Source organism: Saccopteryx leptura, chromosome 11, assembly GCF_036850995.1.
Source record: "Saccopteryx leptura isolate mSacLep1 chromosome 11, mSacLep1_pri_phased_curated, whole genome shotgun sequence".
Lineage (NCBI taxonomy): Eukaryota > Metazoa > Chordata > Mammalia > Chiroptera > Emballonuridae > Saccopteryx > Saccopteryx leptura.
The window spans coordinates 23,320,461-23,334,390 of NC_089513.1; the positions used below are offsets into that span (position 1 = coordinate 23,320,461).

The 13,930-nt window shown below is 40.6% G+C and overlaps 1 protein-coding gene across 2 annotated transcripts in view; it reads left to right on the plus strand.

Moving 5' to 3' along the window:
- The window catches only part of EPG5 (ectopic P-granules 5 autophagy tethering factor), a 108,712-nt gene that overhangs the window by 77,299 nt on the left and 17,483 nt on the right, over positions 1–13,930 (plus strand). The window contains exons 34-36 of one of the 2 annotated variants that reach the window (XM_066352816.1): positions 219–291; positions 1,670–1,773; positions 3,754–3,929. In XM_066352816.1, coding sequence (XP_066208913.1) covers positions 219–291; positions 1,670–1,773; positions 3,754–3,929 — 353 coding nt within the window. The remainder of the gene's footprint in view (positions 1–218; positions 292–1,669; positions 1,774–3,753; positions 3,930–13,930) is intronic. The other variant, XM_066352817.1, reaches the window with a different exon arrangement.

The window sequence follows — 13,930 nt, forward strand, 5'->3', positions numbered from 1 at the left end:
TATTGTTATAAAATTATCCATGACATGTTGTAATAAAAATTCAATCAAGAAATTCCACTGGGTAGCAAATGAAAATGCACTCAGTTACAGGAAACTTTTTGTTTTTATATCAACATAAGTTGATGAGGGTACAGATAATAGGAAGAAGACTCTTTCATATAGTTTTGTCAGTGACATTGACAGTGTTTCTTGTCTCTAAATACTTGTCTTTGTTTTAGTGCTGCGGTCCCTGCATTCAGTGGTCATCCAGCTCTTCCGGCCATGGATCCTGGTGTTAGAGGACAGGGAAAGGTACATCGTTTCTCACGTGTTCGAGTTCCTCTGAAATTCATAGTCTTAAAGTTCTGGTGGTGTTTTGGTACGAGTGATGCATTCACAGATTTAATTTTTTTAAGTTAAGGTCATATTTAATTTTAGGAAAATGCTTCTTTAAGAAAGAAACAGAACATTTTCTGTTTGTGGAGTTGTTAGTCTGGTTGATCAGAGCTATTATCTCGATAGTAATTTTGAAGCAAAACTGGACACTTGTTTTCAGTTCTTCATGGTAAAGACGTTGACTCGGTTTTGGTCCTTAATTTTAGAGAAACGGATGCTGTTCTTAGTTAGATGTGGATGATATAACACTAAGAAGATGAGACCTACTAAACTGGCTTTCAGATGAGTGGGTGGGAATCACCCTTTTAACATGAATCCTGCAATTAAATGAAAGCATTATTTTGTGAACATTTAGGGGAGAGGCGTAGAGCTATTCAAATAATACCCTATGAGCCTCCCCCCCTAAAAGCATACAAAGGTGAGGTGAACTTGACAGGGGTTTTTAAAAATTACAACAGTAGTAAACATCACAGAATTTAAGGTGTTTTCACAAATATTCACTAATCTGGTTCTGAGACTCAGAAAAATTAAACATTGGGCTCCTGTCCCGTGGCCAGTGAGGGCCAGAATTGGCACAGGAGCCCTTTGCATTAACCCTTGCTGCTTCAAGAGCTCCTTGAAAAAAGCAGAAAAGGTTCTGGACCTTTGCTTTTGCTAGAGGGCTATTCTCAAAGAATCTGCAGGCTTTAAGATGCCGTGACTATTTGACTGCTGACCATAATGCAGGCTGCCTGCTTATTTATATGAAGAATTAATCGAATCTATTTTGATATTAAATTTTCTGGGCCAGGTTCAGAAACTAACATTTTTTTATAAAGAAGTTTTTGTTTGTTTGTTTGCTATTTGTTCGGTTATTTCCCATCCATTCACTTTTGGACATTTTTGTGACATGAATTTTTTTTCTTTCTTTCCCTTTTCCCTTCCCCTTTTCTCCTTCCTGCGGAAGCCGCCTAACAGTGTATTTCTAAGGCATTTGAAATGTAACCAAGGTGCACAAGGGATGAGTTCAGAGTACAAAGTGAAGGATGTAAAAGATGTTAATTTGATAGCTAATTTAGGTAACACACTTCAGAAACAGTTGCGCTGGGGAATAATGTCTAGGAAGGAAAATATAAAACTGTGTGGTTGATAGTACAATTCACCCTCAGGAATTTACAGCCTTTGAGGTTGTCTAAATGTGTTTTTAGAGTGACATACACAGTGTTCTCTCTGACTTAGGCAAGCCTGAGACTCTGGGACCTAGAGAAATTTAATCATGGTATTTCGTTTCTAAGTGCGTTGCCTTTATTTCAAGCAGCCAGCGACACTACCCCTGGCTGGAGAGCGACGCGGCGGTGGCCGCCAGCGTCGTGCAGCTGTTCACTGCCTGCATTGCCTCCCTGCACGAGAGCCTTAAAGGTAGGACCCTGGTTGGTTTTCACTTTCCCTGGACTCATTCTGTGAATCTTTTACCCTGCTTTTGTACTTTATTTAGTTTTCTTTTAATAAATAGGCGGTCCTTGCTGACCAAAGGAAAGGCACTCCTACCGTATTTAGTGTCAAGTTCGTTACCTCTGGTCTTGTTGGGGAGGCTGCTCGGAGTTTCCTCAGTTATGAAAGTTATGTGGCCTTTCTCTTGCGATATTGCCAGTCCCTCTGTTGAACCTCAGTCTGTTTTCTGTGACTTTGACTTCCCTTTCATGTTTTCTATACTTTTGTGTTTCATGTTGGGCAAATTCTTGGTGTTTTTTTTTCCAATTTACTCAGTGTTCCTAACTATATCTAGTCATCTTTTATTTTATTTATTTATTTATTTATAGAGACAGAGAAAGAGTCAGAGAGAGGAACAGACAGGAACGGAGAGAGATGAGAAGCATCAATCATTAGTCTTTCGTTGCGACACCCTAGTTGTTCATTGATTGCTTTCTCATATGTGCCTTGTCCGTGGGGCTATAGCAGGCCAAGTGACCCCTTGCTCGAGCCAGCGACCTTGGGTCCAAGCTGGTGAGCTTTGCTCAAACCAGATGAGCCCGCGCTCAAGCTGGCAACCTCGGGGTCTTGAACCTGGGTCCTCCTCATCCCAGTCTGACGCTCTATCCACTGCGCCACCGCCTGGTCAGGCTCTAGTCATCTTTTAAAAGTGTCCATTGAATTTCTCATTTCAGTTTCTAGAAGTTTTATTTGGTGTACACATCTACCCTGGTGGATTTCTTTTGCTTCAAATTCCAATTTTAATTTTTTAAAAAATGTTTAAACACACTTTCCTTTATGAAGTTCCTCTTCAGGGCAGCTTATGCTGCTATTTGCTCCTTCTGACTCTTATTCTTAGAGGCTTGTTTCCTGTGCATTTTGTAATTTTGTATTCTAAGCACATATTTAGGGAGACTTGTATTCTAAGCACATATCTGGGGCAGTTCTGTCAGGAGTAGGACCCGGGTGCTGCCTCCAGAGAAAGTCTGCATCTGTTGCCAATTGTAACTACGTCATTTCTTGCCTTGGGGTTTCTCACACCACAGGCTTACATGAAACCAGGTCTATACTAAAACTGAAGGCAGTCCTCTACTCGCAGTGAACCCTTTTTCCTCCCCAGGTCTCGAAGCTAGAGGCTGTGCCTTCCCCTGCTGCTCTGCCCTTTCATCGAGTGCAGTCCTCAGAGGACCTCGTCTGGGTCCCCTGTGCTGTTAAAACTCAGCATAGCAGACAGTCCTGGGGCAACTGTGGCTTCCAAGTCAGCTTACTGCTTGGTTTCCTAGTCTCTCTTTGCTTTCGGCTCCTGGCATTTTCTTCCACTGAGTGCTCCTAGCTATGCATTTTCAAAGATGTGATCGTTTCCTTAGTATATCTAAGTGTTTTTATTTTTTAATTTTTTTATCTAAGTGTTCTATATTGGGAGGTTTATGAGGATGTTAGGTCCACCCAGCTCAGATTGTTTTAGAATGACTTAGCTCAATAGCTAATAGTCTCGTTTTACTGTACCAGGGAACATTTCCCTCTGAGGAACACTGATTCCTTCAACGTGCCAAATGAGCACAGTGCTAAATGCAGGAGACTGAATGAACACGTGCGGAGGGCCGCATCTGAGGGAGATCGAGAAGTGGTCAGGGTTAGGGAGGTGATTTAGAGGTAAGAAGCCATCTGTGTAGAAGTTTTGAAGGGAAAGCCATCACCCCTCTGTCTCCGCACCCCAGTGCTCCGTCCAGTCACCAGTAAGTAAAGTAGCATTATTCAGTGTTAATCTGCCACCGGTTATTGCCCCCTCGCATGTGGAAAAGTTTGAAATTGGGTAATTATTGAGAAATTTAGGTTTTAGACTTTCAGTTCACATTTGTATTTTGTATTGTTATTAATATAAAAGATAACCCAAAAGAACTTGAGCTGTCTTTTCTTCCCCGATTTTAGACAAGCTGCTGCCGGGTGAAGCAGGAGCCCTTCGGTTGCACCTGATGCATTATTGTGAAGCGTGCACAGCACCCAAAATGCCCGAGTTCATCCTGTATGCCCTGCACAGTGCCTACCGGAGTCTCCCGTGGAGGGACCTGCGCCCCGACCAGGTGCTCATGGAGGCCTTCTTCAAAGTAAGCCCTGCTCCCCTACAGCCTGCCGGGACTGGCTTCTAGGGGCAGCTGTACTCCCTGCACTGTTCCATGTGTGCTGAAGTGGACTGGGCCCGCGTGCTGTATGGCCCAAAGGATATTTGTGTAAAGCGTCAGTCCATGGAGATCATTTTGTGGTGCTGGTAGATGATGGGAACACTTTTATTGGACCATTTCTAAAACCCAGAGAAAGACTTTGGCAATAATATGGTTGTCATCCCCTAGACTTGAGTAATATTGTCATGTGAATACATAGTCTAATGAGTAGGCCACACTCTTGGTGTTTTCTGTGTATGTGTGTTCTAGGATCATATCATTAAAACTACTTACTGTTCAGTGTTCTCTTAAAGCAAATTGTAAGTTAATACCCTTAGTTTTCTCCCCCCGCCTTTTATTGAATTTATTGGAGTGGCACTGGTTAACAAAATTATTCAAGTTTCCGGTACACAATTCTACAATACGTCATCAGTACACTGTATTGTGTGTTTACCACCCGAAGTCAAATCTTTGTCACCATTTGTCCCCCCCGCTGTTACCCTCCTCCACTGCCTCCTTCCCATCGCCCACAGTAGTCACCACACTGTTGTCTGTGTCCATGAGTTTTTGCTCAATCCCTCCAGCCCCTGCCTCTCCCCGTCCTTTCCAATAGCCATTGCCCTGCTCTCTGTGAGTCTCTCTGTTTTGCGTGTTAGCTCATTTTGTTCATTAGATTCCACATGTGAGTAACATCGTATTTCTGCTTGTTTTTCTCTGGCTGGCATATTTCACTTAGCATAATGCTCTCTGTGTCTATCTATGCTGTGACAAAAGTTAAGATTTCCTCCTTTTTAATGGCTAAGTAGTATTCTATTATGTAAATGTACCAGTTTTTTTTATCTACTCATCTATTGATGGGCACTGAGGCTATTATAAATAATGCTGCAGTGAACATAGGGGTGCATATATTCTTTCAAATTAGCGTTTCAGATTTTTTTTGGATAAATTCCCAGAAGTAGAATTGCTGGGTCAAAAGGCAGTTCCATTTTTAATTTTTAAAATTAATTTTAATGGGGTGACATTGATAAATAGAGGTACATATGTTCAGAGAAAACATCTCTAGGTTATTTTGACATTTGATTATGCTGCATTCCCATCACCCAAAGTCCAATTGTCTTCCATCACCTTCTAACTGGTTTTCTTTGTGCCCCTCCCCTCCCCCAACCCTCTCCCTCTCCTCCCCCCACCCCGTAAACCCCACACTCTTGTCCATGTCTCTGAGTCTCATTTTTATGTCCCACCTATGTATGGAATCATATAGTTCTTAGTTTTTTCTGATTTATTTATTTCGCTCAGTATAATGTTATCAAGGTCCATCCATGTTGTTGTAAAAGATCCAATGTCATCATTTCTTATGGCTGAGTAGTATTCCATAGTATATGTGTACCAAAGCTTTTTTTTAAATTTTATTTTTTTTCTTTTTTTAAAAATTTTATTTATTTATTTTTTTAGAGAGATAGAGAGTCAGAGTGAGGGATAGACAGGGACAGACGGACAGAAACAGAGAGATGAGAAGCATCAATCATTAGTTTTTCATTGCGCATTGCGATACCTTAGTTGTTCATCAGTTGCCCTCTCACATGTACCCTGACCACAGTCCTTCAGCAGACCGAGTAACCCCTTGCTCGAGCCAGCAACCTTGGGTCCAAGCTGGTGAGCTTTTGCTCAAACCAGATGAGCCTGTGCTCAAGCTGGCGACCTAGGGGTCTCGAACCTGGGTCCTCAGAATCCCAGTCTGACGCTCTACCCACTGCGCCACCACCTGGTCAGGCTGTACCAAAGCTTTTTTTTTCCCCCTTTTTGTATTTTTCTGAAGTTGGAAACGGGGAGGCAGTCAGACTCCTGCATGCACCCGACCGGGATCCACCCAGCATGCCCACCAGGGGGCGATGCTTTGCCCATCTGGGGCGTTGCTCTGTTGCAACCAGAGCCATGCTAGCGCCTGAGGCAGAGGCCACAGAGCCATCCTCAGCGCCGGGGCCAACTTTGCTCCAATGGAGCCTTGGCTGTGGGAGGGGAAGAGAGAGACAGAGACGAAGAAGAGGGGGAGGGGTGGAGAAGCAGATGAGCACTTCTCCTGTGTGCCCTGGCCGGGAATTGAACCCAGGACTCCTGCACGCCAGGCCGATGATCTACCACTGAGCCAACCGGCCAGGGCCTGTACCAAAGCTTTTTAATCCACTTGTCCACTGACGGACACTTGGGCTGTTTCCAGATCTTCGCTATTGTGAGCAATGCTGCCATAAACATGGGGGTGAATTTCTTCTTTTCAAACAGTGCTATGGTGTTCTTGGAGTATATTCCTAAAAGTGGTATAGCTGGGTCAAAAGGCAGGTTGATTTTTAATTTTTTTTTTTTGAGGAATCTCCATACTGTTTTCCACAGTGGCTGCACCAGTCTGCATTCCCACCAGCAGTGCAGGAGGGTTCCCTTTCTCCACATCCTCGCCAGCACTTACTTTGTGTTGTTTTGTTGATTAGCGCCATTCTGACTGGTGTGAGATGATACCTCTTTGTGGTTTTAATTTGCATTTTTCTAATGATTAGTGATGTTGAGCATTTTTTCATATGCCTATTGGCCATCTGTATGTCCTTTTTGGAGAAGAGTCTATTCATTTCTTTCACCCATTTTTTGATTGGATTGTTTGTCTTTCTGGTATTGAGTTTTACAAGTTCTTTATAGATTTTGGTTATTAACCCCTTATCAGATGCATTGTCAAATATATTCTCCCATTGTGTAGTTTGTCTTTTTCTTCTGTTCTTAATTGTCTTTAGCTGTGCAGAAGCTTTTTAGTTTGATATAGTCCCATTTGTTTATCCTGTCTTTTATTTCACTTGCCCGTGGAGAAAAATCGGCAAATATATTGCTGCGAGAGATGTCAGAGAGCTTACTGCCTATGTTTTCTTCTAAGATGTTTATGGTTTTATGGCATACATTTAAGTCTTTTATCCATTTTGAGTTTATTTTTGTGAATAGTGTAAGTTGGTGGTCTAGTTTCATTTTTTTGTAGGTAGCTGTTCAATTTTCCCAACACCATTTGTTGAAGAGGCTGTCTTTACTTCAATGTATGCTCTTACCTCCTTTGTCAAATATCAGTTGTCCATAAAAGTGTGAGTTTATTTCTGTGTTCTCAGTTCTGTTTCATTGATCTATATGCCTGTTCTTATGCCAGTACCAGGTTGTTTTGAGTACAATGGCCTTGTAGTATAACTTGATATCAGGAAGTGTGATACCTCCCACTTTATTCTTCCTATTAAAGATTGCTGAGGCCATTTGTGTTCTTTTTTGGTTCCATATAAATTTTTGGAATATGTGTTCTATATCTTTGAAGTATATCATTGGTATTTTAATTAGTATTGCATTGAATTTATAAATTGCTTTGGGTAATATAGACATTTTAATGATGTTTATTCTTCCTAACCATGGGCACGGTATATGCTTCCACTTGTTTGTATCTTCCCTGGTTTCTTTTATCAATGTTTTATCATTTTCCGAGTACAAGTCTTTAATCTCCCTGGTTAAATTTATTCCTAGGTACTTTATTTTTTTGGTTGCAATGGTGAAGGGGATTGCTTCCTTAATTTCTCTTTCTGACAGTACATGGTTAGTGTATAAAAATGCCTCTGATTTTTGACTATTAATTTTATATCCTGCCACCTTGCTGAATTCATTTATCAGGTCCAATAGTTTTTTGACTGAGCCTTTAGAGTTTTCTATATACAATATCATATCATCTGCAAATAATAGTTTTACTTCTTCTTTTCCAATTTGGATGCCTTTTATTTCTTTTTCTTGTCTGATTGCTGTGGCTAGGACTTCCAGAATTATGTTGAATAAGAGTGGTGAAATGGGGCACCCCTGCCTTGTTCCTGATCTTAAGGGCATTGCTTTTAAATTTTGCCCATCGAGTATGATGTTGGCTGTGGGTTTATCATAGATGGCCTTTATCATGTTGAGGTATGTTCCCTGTATTCCCACTTTGCTGAGAGTTTTGATCATGAATGGATGCTGGATTTTGTCAAATGCTTTTCTGCATCTATTGAAATTATCATGTGGTTTTTCTCCTTCCTTTTGTTTATGTGATGAATCACATTGATTGATTTGCAAATATTGTACCTGCCTTGCCTCCCAAGAATAAATTTCACTTGATCATGGTGTATGATTTTTTTCATATATTGCTGGATCCAGTTTGCTAATATTTTGTTGAGGATTTTAGCATCTAAATTCATCAGGGATATTGGCCTATAATTTTCTTTCTTTGTGTTGTCTTTGCCTGGTTTTAGAATCAGAATTATACTCGCTTTATAAAAGGAGCTTGGAAGTCTTCCTTCCTCTTGAATTTTTTGAAATAGCTTGAGAAGGATAGGAGTTAGTTCTTCTTTGAATATTTGGTAGAATTCACTTGTGAAGCCTTCAGGCCCAGGACTTTTCTTTTTGGGGAGTTTTTGAAAAACTGTTTCAATCTCATTTGTTGTAATTCGTCTGTTTAGGTGTTCTGATTCTTCCAGATTAATTTTTGGAAGATTATATGTTTCAAGGAATTTATCCATTTCATCTAGGTTGTCTAGTTTTTTGGCATACAGTTCTTCATAGTATTTTCTTACAATATTTTGTATTTCTGTTGTGTCAGTTGTTATTTCTCCACTCTCATTTCTAATTTTATTTATTTGAGTCCTCTCTCTTTTTTTCTTGGTGAGTCTGGGTAAAGGTTCATCGATCTTGTTTACCTTTTCAAATAACTAGCTCCTGGTTTCATTGATCCTCTGTATTGTTTCTTTAGCCTCTATGTCATTTATTTCTGCTCTGATCTTTATTATTTCCTTCTTTCTACTAGCTCTGGGCTTTACTTGCTGTTCTTTTTCTAGTTCTTTTAGATGGTCAAGTTGTTTATTTGATCTTTCTCTAGCTCTTAAAGTGTGCCTGTAATGCTATGAATTTCCCTCTCAGGACTGCTTTTGCTGTGTCCCATGAATTTGAGTTGATGTATACTCGTTATCGTTTGATTCTAGGAATTTTTTTATTTCTTCATTGATCTCATTGTTAACCCATTCGTTATTTAATAACATGCTATTTAGTTTCCAAGTGTTTGAGTATTTTTCAGTTTTTCTGTTGTGGTTGATTTCTAGTTTCATGCCATTGTGATCAGAGAAAGTGCTCGATATGATTTCAATCTTCTTAAATTTGTTGAGACAACTTTTGTGCCCTAACATGTGGTCTATCCTAGAGAATGTACCATGAGCACTTGAAAAGAATGTATATTCTGCTGCTTTAGGGTGGAAGGTACTGAAGAGATCTATTAAATCGAGCTGATCTAGTATGTCCTTTAAGTCTGCTGTTTCTTTGTTAATTTTCTTTCTTGAGGATCTATCTAGTGATGTTAGTGGGGTATTGAAATCCCCTACTATTATAGTATGGCTGTTGATCTCGCCCTTTAAATCCCTCAAAGTCTGCTTTATATATTTAGGTGCTCCTATATTAGGTGCGTAGATATTTATAACGGTTATATCTTCCTGTTGGATTGCTCCCTTTATCATTATGTATTGGCCTTCTTTATCTTTTACTATAGCCTTTATTTTAAAGTCCATTTTGTCTCATATAAGTGTTGCTACCCCCAGCTTTTTTTTCATTTCCATTTGCTTGAAATATTTTTTTTTCATCCTTTTATCTTCAGTCTATGTGCATCTTTTGTTTTAAGGTGTGCCTCTTGTAGACAGCATATGTATGGGTCCTGTTTTCTTATTCATGCAGCTACCCTATGTCTTTTGATTGGATCATTTAATCCATTTACATTTAAGGTTGTTATTGATATGTAGTTGTTTATTGCCATTTTATTCTTTAAAACTGTATTCCTCTTTTGCTATATTCTTTTTCTCCTTTGATCTGTTTACAACAGGCTCCTTAGCATTTCTTGCAGCCTTGGTTTGGTTGTAGTGAGTTCCTTGAGTTTTTTTTTGTCTGGAAAGCTTTATATTTCTCCTTCAATTTTAAACGATAGCCTTGCTGGATAAAGTAGTCTTGGTTGTAGGTTCTTGTTCTGCATTACTTTGAATACTTCTTGCCATTCCCTTTTGGCCTCAAGTGTTTCTGTTGAGAAGTTGGAAGTCATCCTTATGGGGGCTCCTTTGTAGGTGATAGTCTTTTTTTCTCTAGCAGCTTTTAATACTTTCTCTTTATCACTTAGCTTTGGTATTTTAATTATGATGTGTCTTCGTGTAGATTTCTTTGGGTTTCTCTTTAATGGAGTTCTCTGTGCTTCTTGAACTTGTGAGACGTTTTCCTGCCTTAATTGAGTGAAGTTTTCAGTTATGATATGTTTGAACAAAGTCTCTATTCCTTGTTCTTTCTCTTCTTGTTTAGGAACCCCTATGATGCGGATGTTTTTTCTCTTTATGTTGTCACAGAGCTCTCTTAGTTTTTCCTCAGACTTTTTGAGTCTCTTTTCTTTTAACTGCTCTGCTTCTGTGCTTTCATTTATCTTGTCCTCTAAGTCGCTGATTTGATTCTCAGCTTCATCCATCCTGCTTTTAATTCCTTCCATTGTGTTCTTTATTTCTGATATTGTATTTGTCATTTCTGACTGATTCTTTTTTATTATTTCAATGTCCTTTTTTATATTTGCTATCTCTTTATTTAGGTGTTTGTAATGACCATCTATTGTTGTTCTAATATCTTTGAGCATCCTAACAATCGTTATTTTAAACCCTGCATCTGGTAATTTGGTTATATCTGACTCATTCAGGTTCTTTTCTGGGGATTTCCCTTGATTCATTTGTGTTGCATTTCTCTGCCTTCTCATTTTGTCTGTGTAAAAGAAGGTTTTGGCCACTGGAATCCACTGAGTGTGGCCTCTGTGTTCCCTAGGTGTGGTCTGTCTGCAGACTCGCCACCCCCTCTGCTGTTGCTGCCTAGGGCGTTTAGGTATGGGCTTGCTGTGGTTTCCACCTCTCCTTCATGGGAGTGGCTGTGATCACATGCTCGGGTGTACAAGCCTCAGTGGCCTTGGCCTTTGCCCCGCCCCCGTGGGTGGTGTTATGCTCGGCCCTGAGGGCAGGGGTGAGCACCTTTACTCATCTGCGGGTCTCTGCATGATTCCGGGCTTTCACCCTGCCCTGCAGGAGGAGTCCACTCGTGGTACTCCACAGGCTGGGGAAAGGGGGACACGGACACAGGACTGCGTGCCCACACTCAGTAGCGGGACTCTGCCTGTTCTGGGCTTTTGGCTCCACCCCCCGCCATCCGCTTCCCCCGGGAGGAGCCGGCTCCCAAATTAGGCCACAAGCCTCGGTTCTGCAGAGGGGGCAAGGCTGTGCTCCTGCGCCCTTGCTCAAGGGGTGGTCTCCACCCCTTCCGGGGCTCCTGCCCTTCCCCCACAGGCTGGATTGCAGGTGGCCCACAGCTGGTCTTGACCACTTTTGCATGTCCCCTCCTCCCCAGCCGGGCAAGACTGAGCTCACACCTGGGCCTCAGTGTTGGCCAGCCAGCTGCCGCCTGCCCTCCGGCGAGCTCTCAGCCATGTGGGTGGGGGTGCTGCAGCTCAGACCCTAAGACTCACTACTGTAGTCCTGAAAGCTCCCTCCTTCTATGTGACTCTGCTCTGAGTGCTGCGAGAGAGCTTGTTTGGCTGGTGTCCTGCTTCCCTTTGCTGGTATTGCTGTTTTCAGGGGAAATATTCACTTCAGATTTGGGGAGTGACTCATCCCAGGGGTTAGTGTGGCTGTCTCTCAAAATGTTTCTCCCTGTGCCTCCTAGATTACACTCTCTTCCTGCTACTCTGTTCCTCTCCTCTCTCCTCGTCCCCCGGAGCCCCGGGTGAGTGGTTGTGAGAGAGGTTTTCTGTGTGGTCCCTTTAAGAAGAATCCTGGGTCTGAGAAATCAGTCTCTTTCTCACAAACAGTATCCTGTCTTGTTTCCAGCTAAATACTGTGCATACGCCTCTTCTAGGCTCTGGGGCTGCAGACTGGGGCTTTGTTCCTGGGACACAGGCCCCTCCCCTCTCTGCTAAACTCACTTCCCGCCACCAGAGTCTCTCCCGGCTGCCATTCGCTCCGGGGAGCTGGGCATCTCTCTCTGCGTTTCCGCTTTTCCTACCAGTCTCAGTGTGTCTTCTTCAGTGTTCCTTAGTTGAAGAGTCCTCTTAATTTAGTCCAAAGTTGGTTTTTCCAGATGATGGTTCTTAAAATTAGTTTGTAATTTACTTTGTTTCTGGGAGGTGGAAGTTGGTACGTCGGCCTACTCCATCACCATCTTGTCTTCCCCATTTTTAATTTTTTGAGAAATCACCATACTGGTTTCCACAGTGGCTGCACCAGTCTGCAGTCCCACTAGCAGTGCAGGAGGGTTCCCTTTTTTCCACATCCTCGCCAGCACTTGTTTGTTGATTTATTGATGAAAGCCATTCTGACAGGTATGAGGTAATATATCATTGTGATAATGATATATATGATATATCTGATGATTAGTAATGTTAAGCATCTTTTCATATGTCTGTTGGCCATCTGTATGTTCACCCTGGAGAAGTGTCTATTCATATCCTTTGCCCATTTTTTAATTAGATTGTTTGTTTGTTTTTTGGTGTTGAGTTTTATAAGTTCATTATACATTTTAGATATTAACCCCTTATCAGATGTGTCATTGGCAAATATGTTCTCCCATTCAGTGGGTTGTCTTTTCATTTTGCTGATGATTTCCTTGCTGTGAAAAATCTTTTTTGTTTGATGTAGTCTCATTTGTTTATTTTTTCTTTTGTTTCCCTTGCCTGGGAGGAATATCAGAAAAAAATATTGCTATGAGAAATGTCTGAGATTTTACTTTGTTTTTGAGTCTGATATTTAAGTCTTTAATACATTTTGAATTTATTCTTATGTATAGTATAAGAAAGTGGTTTAGTTTCTTTTTATTTATTTTTTTTGCACACATCTGTCCAATATTCCTAATACCTTTTATTGAATAGACTATCTTTATGTTTTCTCCTCCTTTGGCAAATATTAATTGACTAGAAAAGCCTGGGTTTATTTCTGGGCTCTGTATGCTGTTCCACTGATCTACATGTCTGTTTTCATGCCAGTATCACACTATTTTGATTACTATGGCTTAGTTTGATATCAAGTAGCATGGTTCCTCCCACTTTATTCTTCTTTCTCAAGATCACTATTGTTATTTGGGTTCTTTTGTGGTTCCATATAAATTTTTGGAATATTTGCTCTAGTTCTGTGAAGCACATCATTGGTATCTTGATAGAATTGCATTGAATCTAGAGATTGCTTTGGGTAGTATGGACATTTTAATGATATTAATTCTTCTTATTCATGAACATGGTGTATGCTTCCACCTATTTGTATCTTCAGTTTCTTTCTTTAGTGTCTTATAATTTCCCTAGTACAGATCTTTTACATCCTTGGTTAAATTTCTTCCTATTAGATATTTTATTCTTTTTGAAGCAATTGTGATTGGGATTGTTTTCTTAGTTTCCCTCTCTCGTAGTTCATTATTGTTGTATAAAAGTGCAACTAACTTTTGGATATTTATTTTATATCCTGCTACTTTACCGAATTCATTGAATGGTTCTAGTACTTTTAAGCCATTAGTTTCTTTAAGCAAGTATGTGGGGGAGTAATGAGGTTGTAGGAGACAGAAGTGCACTGTAACACTAATGATGCAACCCAGTACTATGAGATGACCTGGAAGAGTGCCACCAAGTGTGTGTGAGTCTTTGCTGTAGAAGCAATTTACAAAAACCCTAGCAGACTTACCAGCCAGGCAGTTTTGTTCTTCTTATTGTTTCTATTTTTAAAAACTGTTTATGATCTTAATTTTATACAGTTGTTTCAGTTAATTTGTTCATAGTCATCAGTTCATTGTGTTTATTCTTCTTTTTTTTTTTTTTTTTTTTCATTTTTCTGAAGCTGGAAACGGGGAGAGACAGTCAGACAGACTCCCGCATGCGCCCG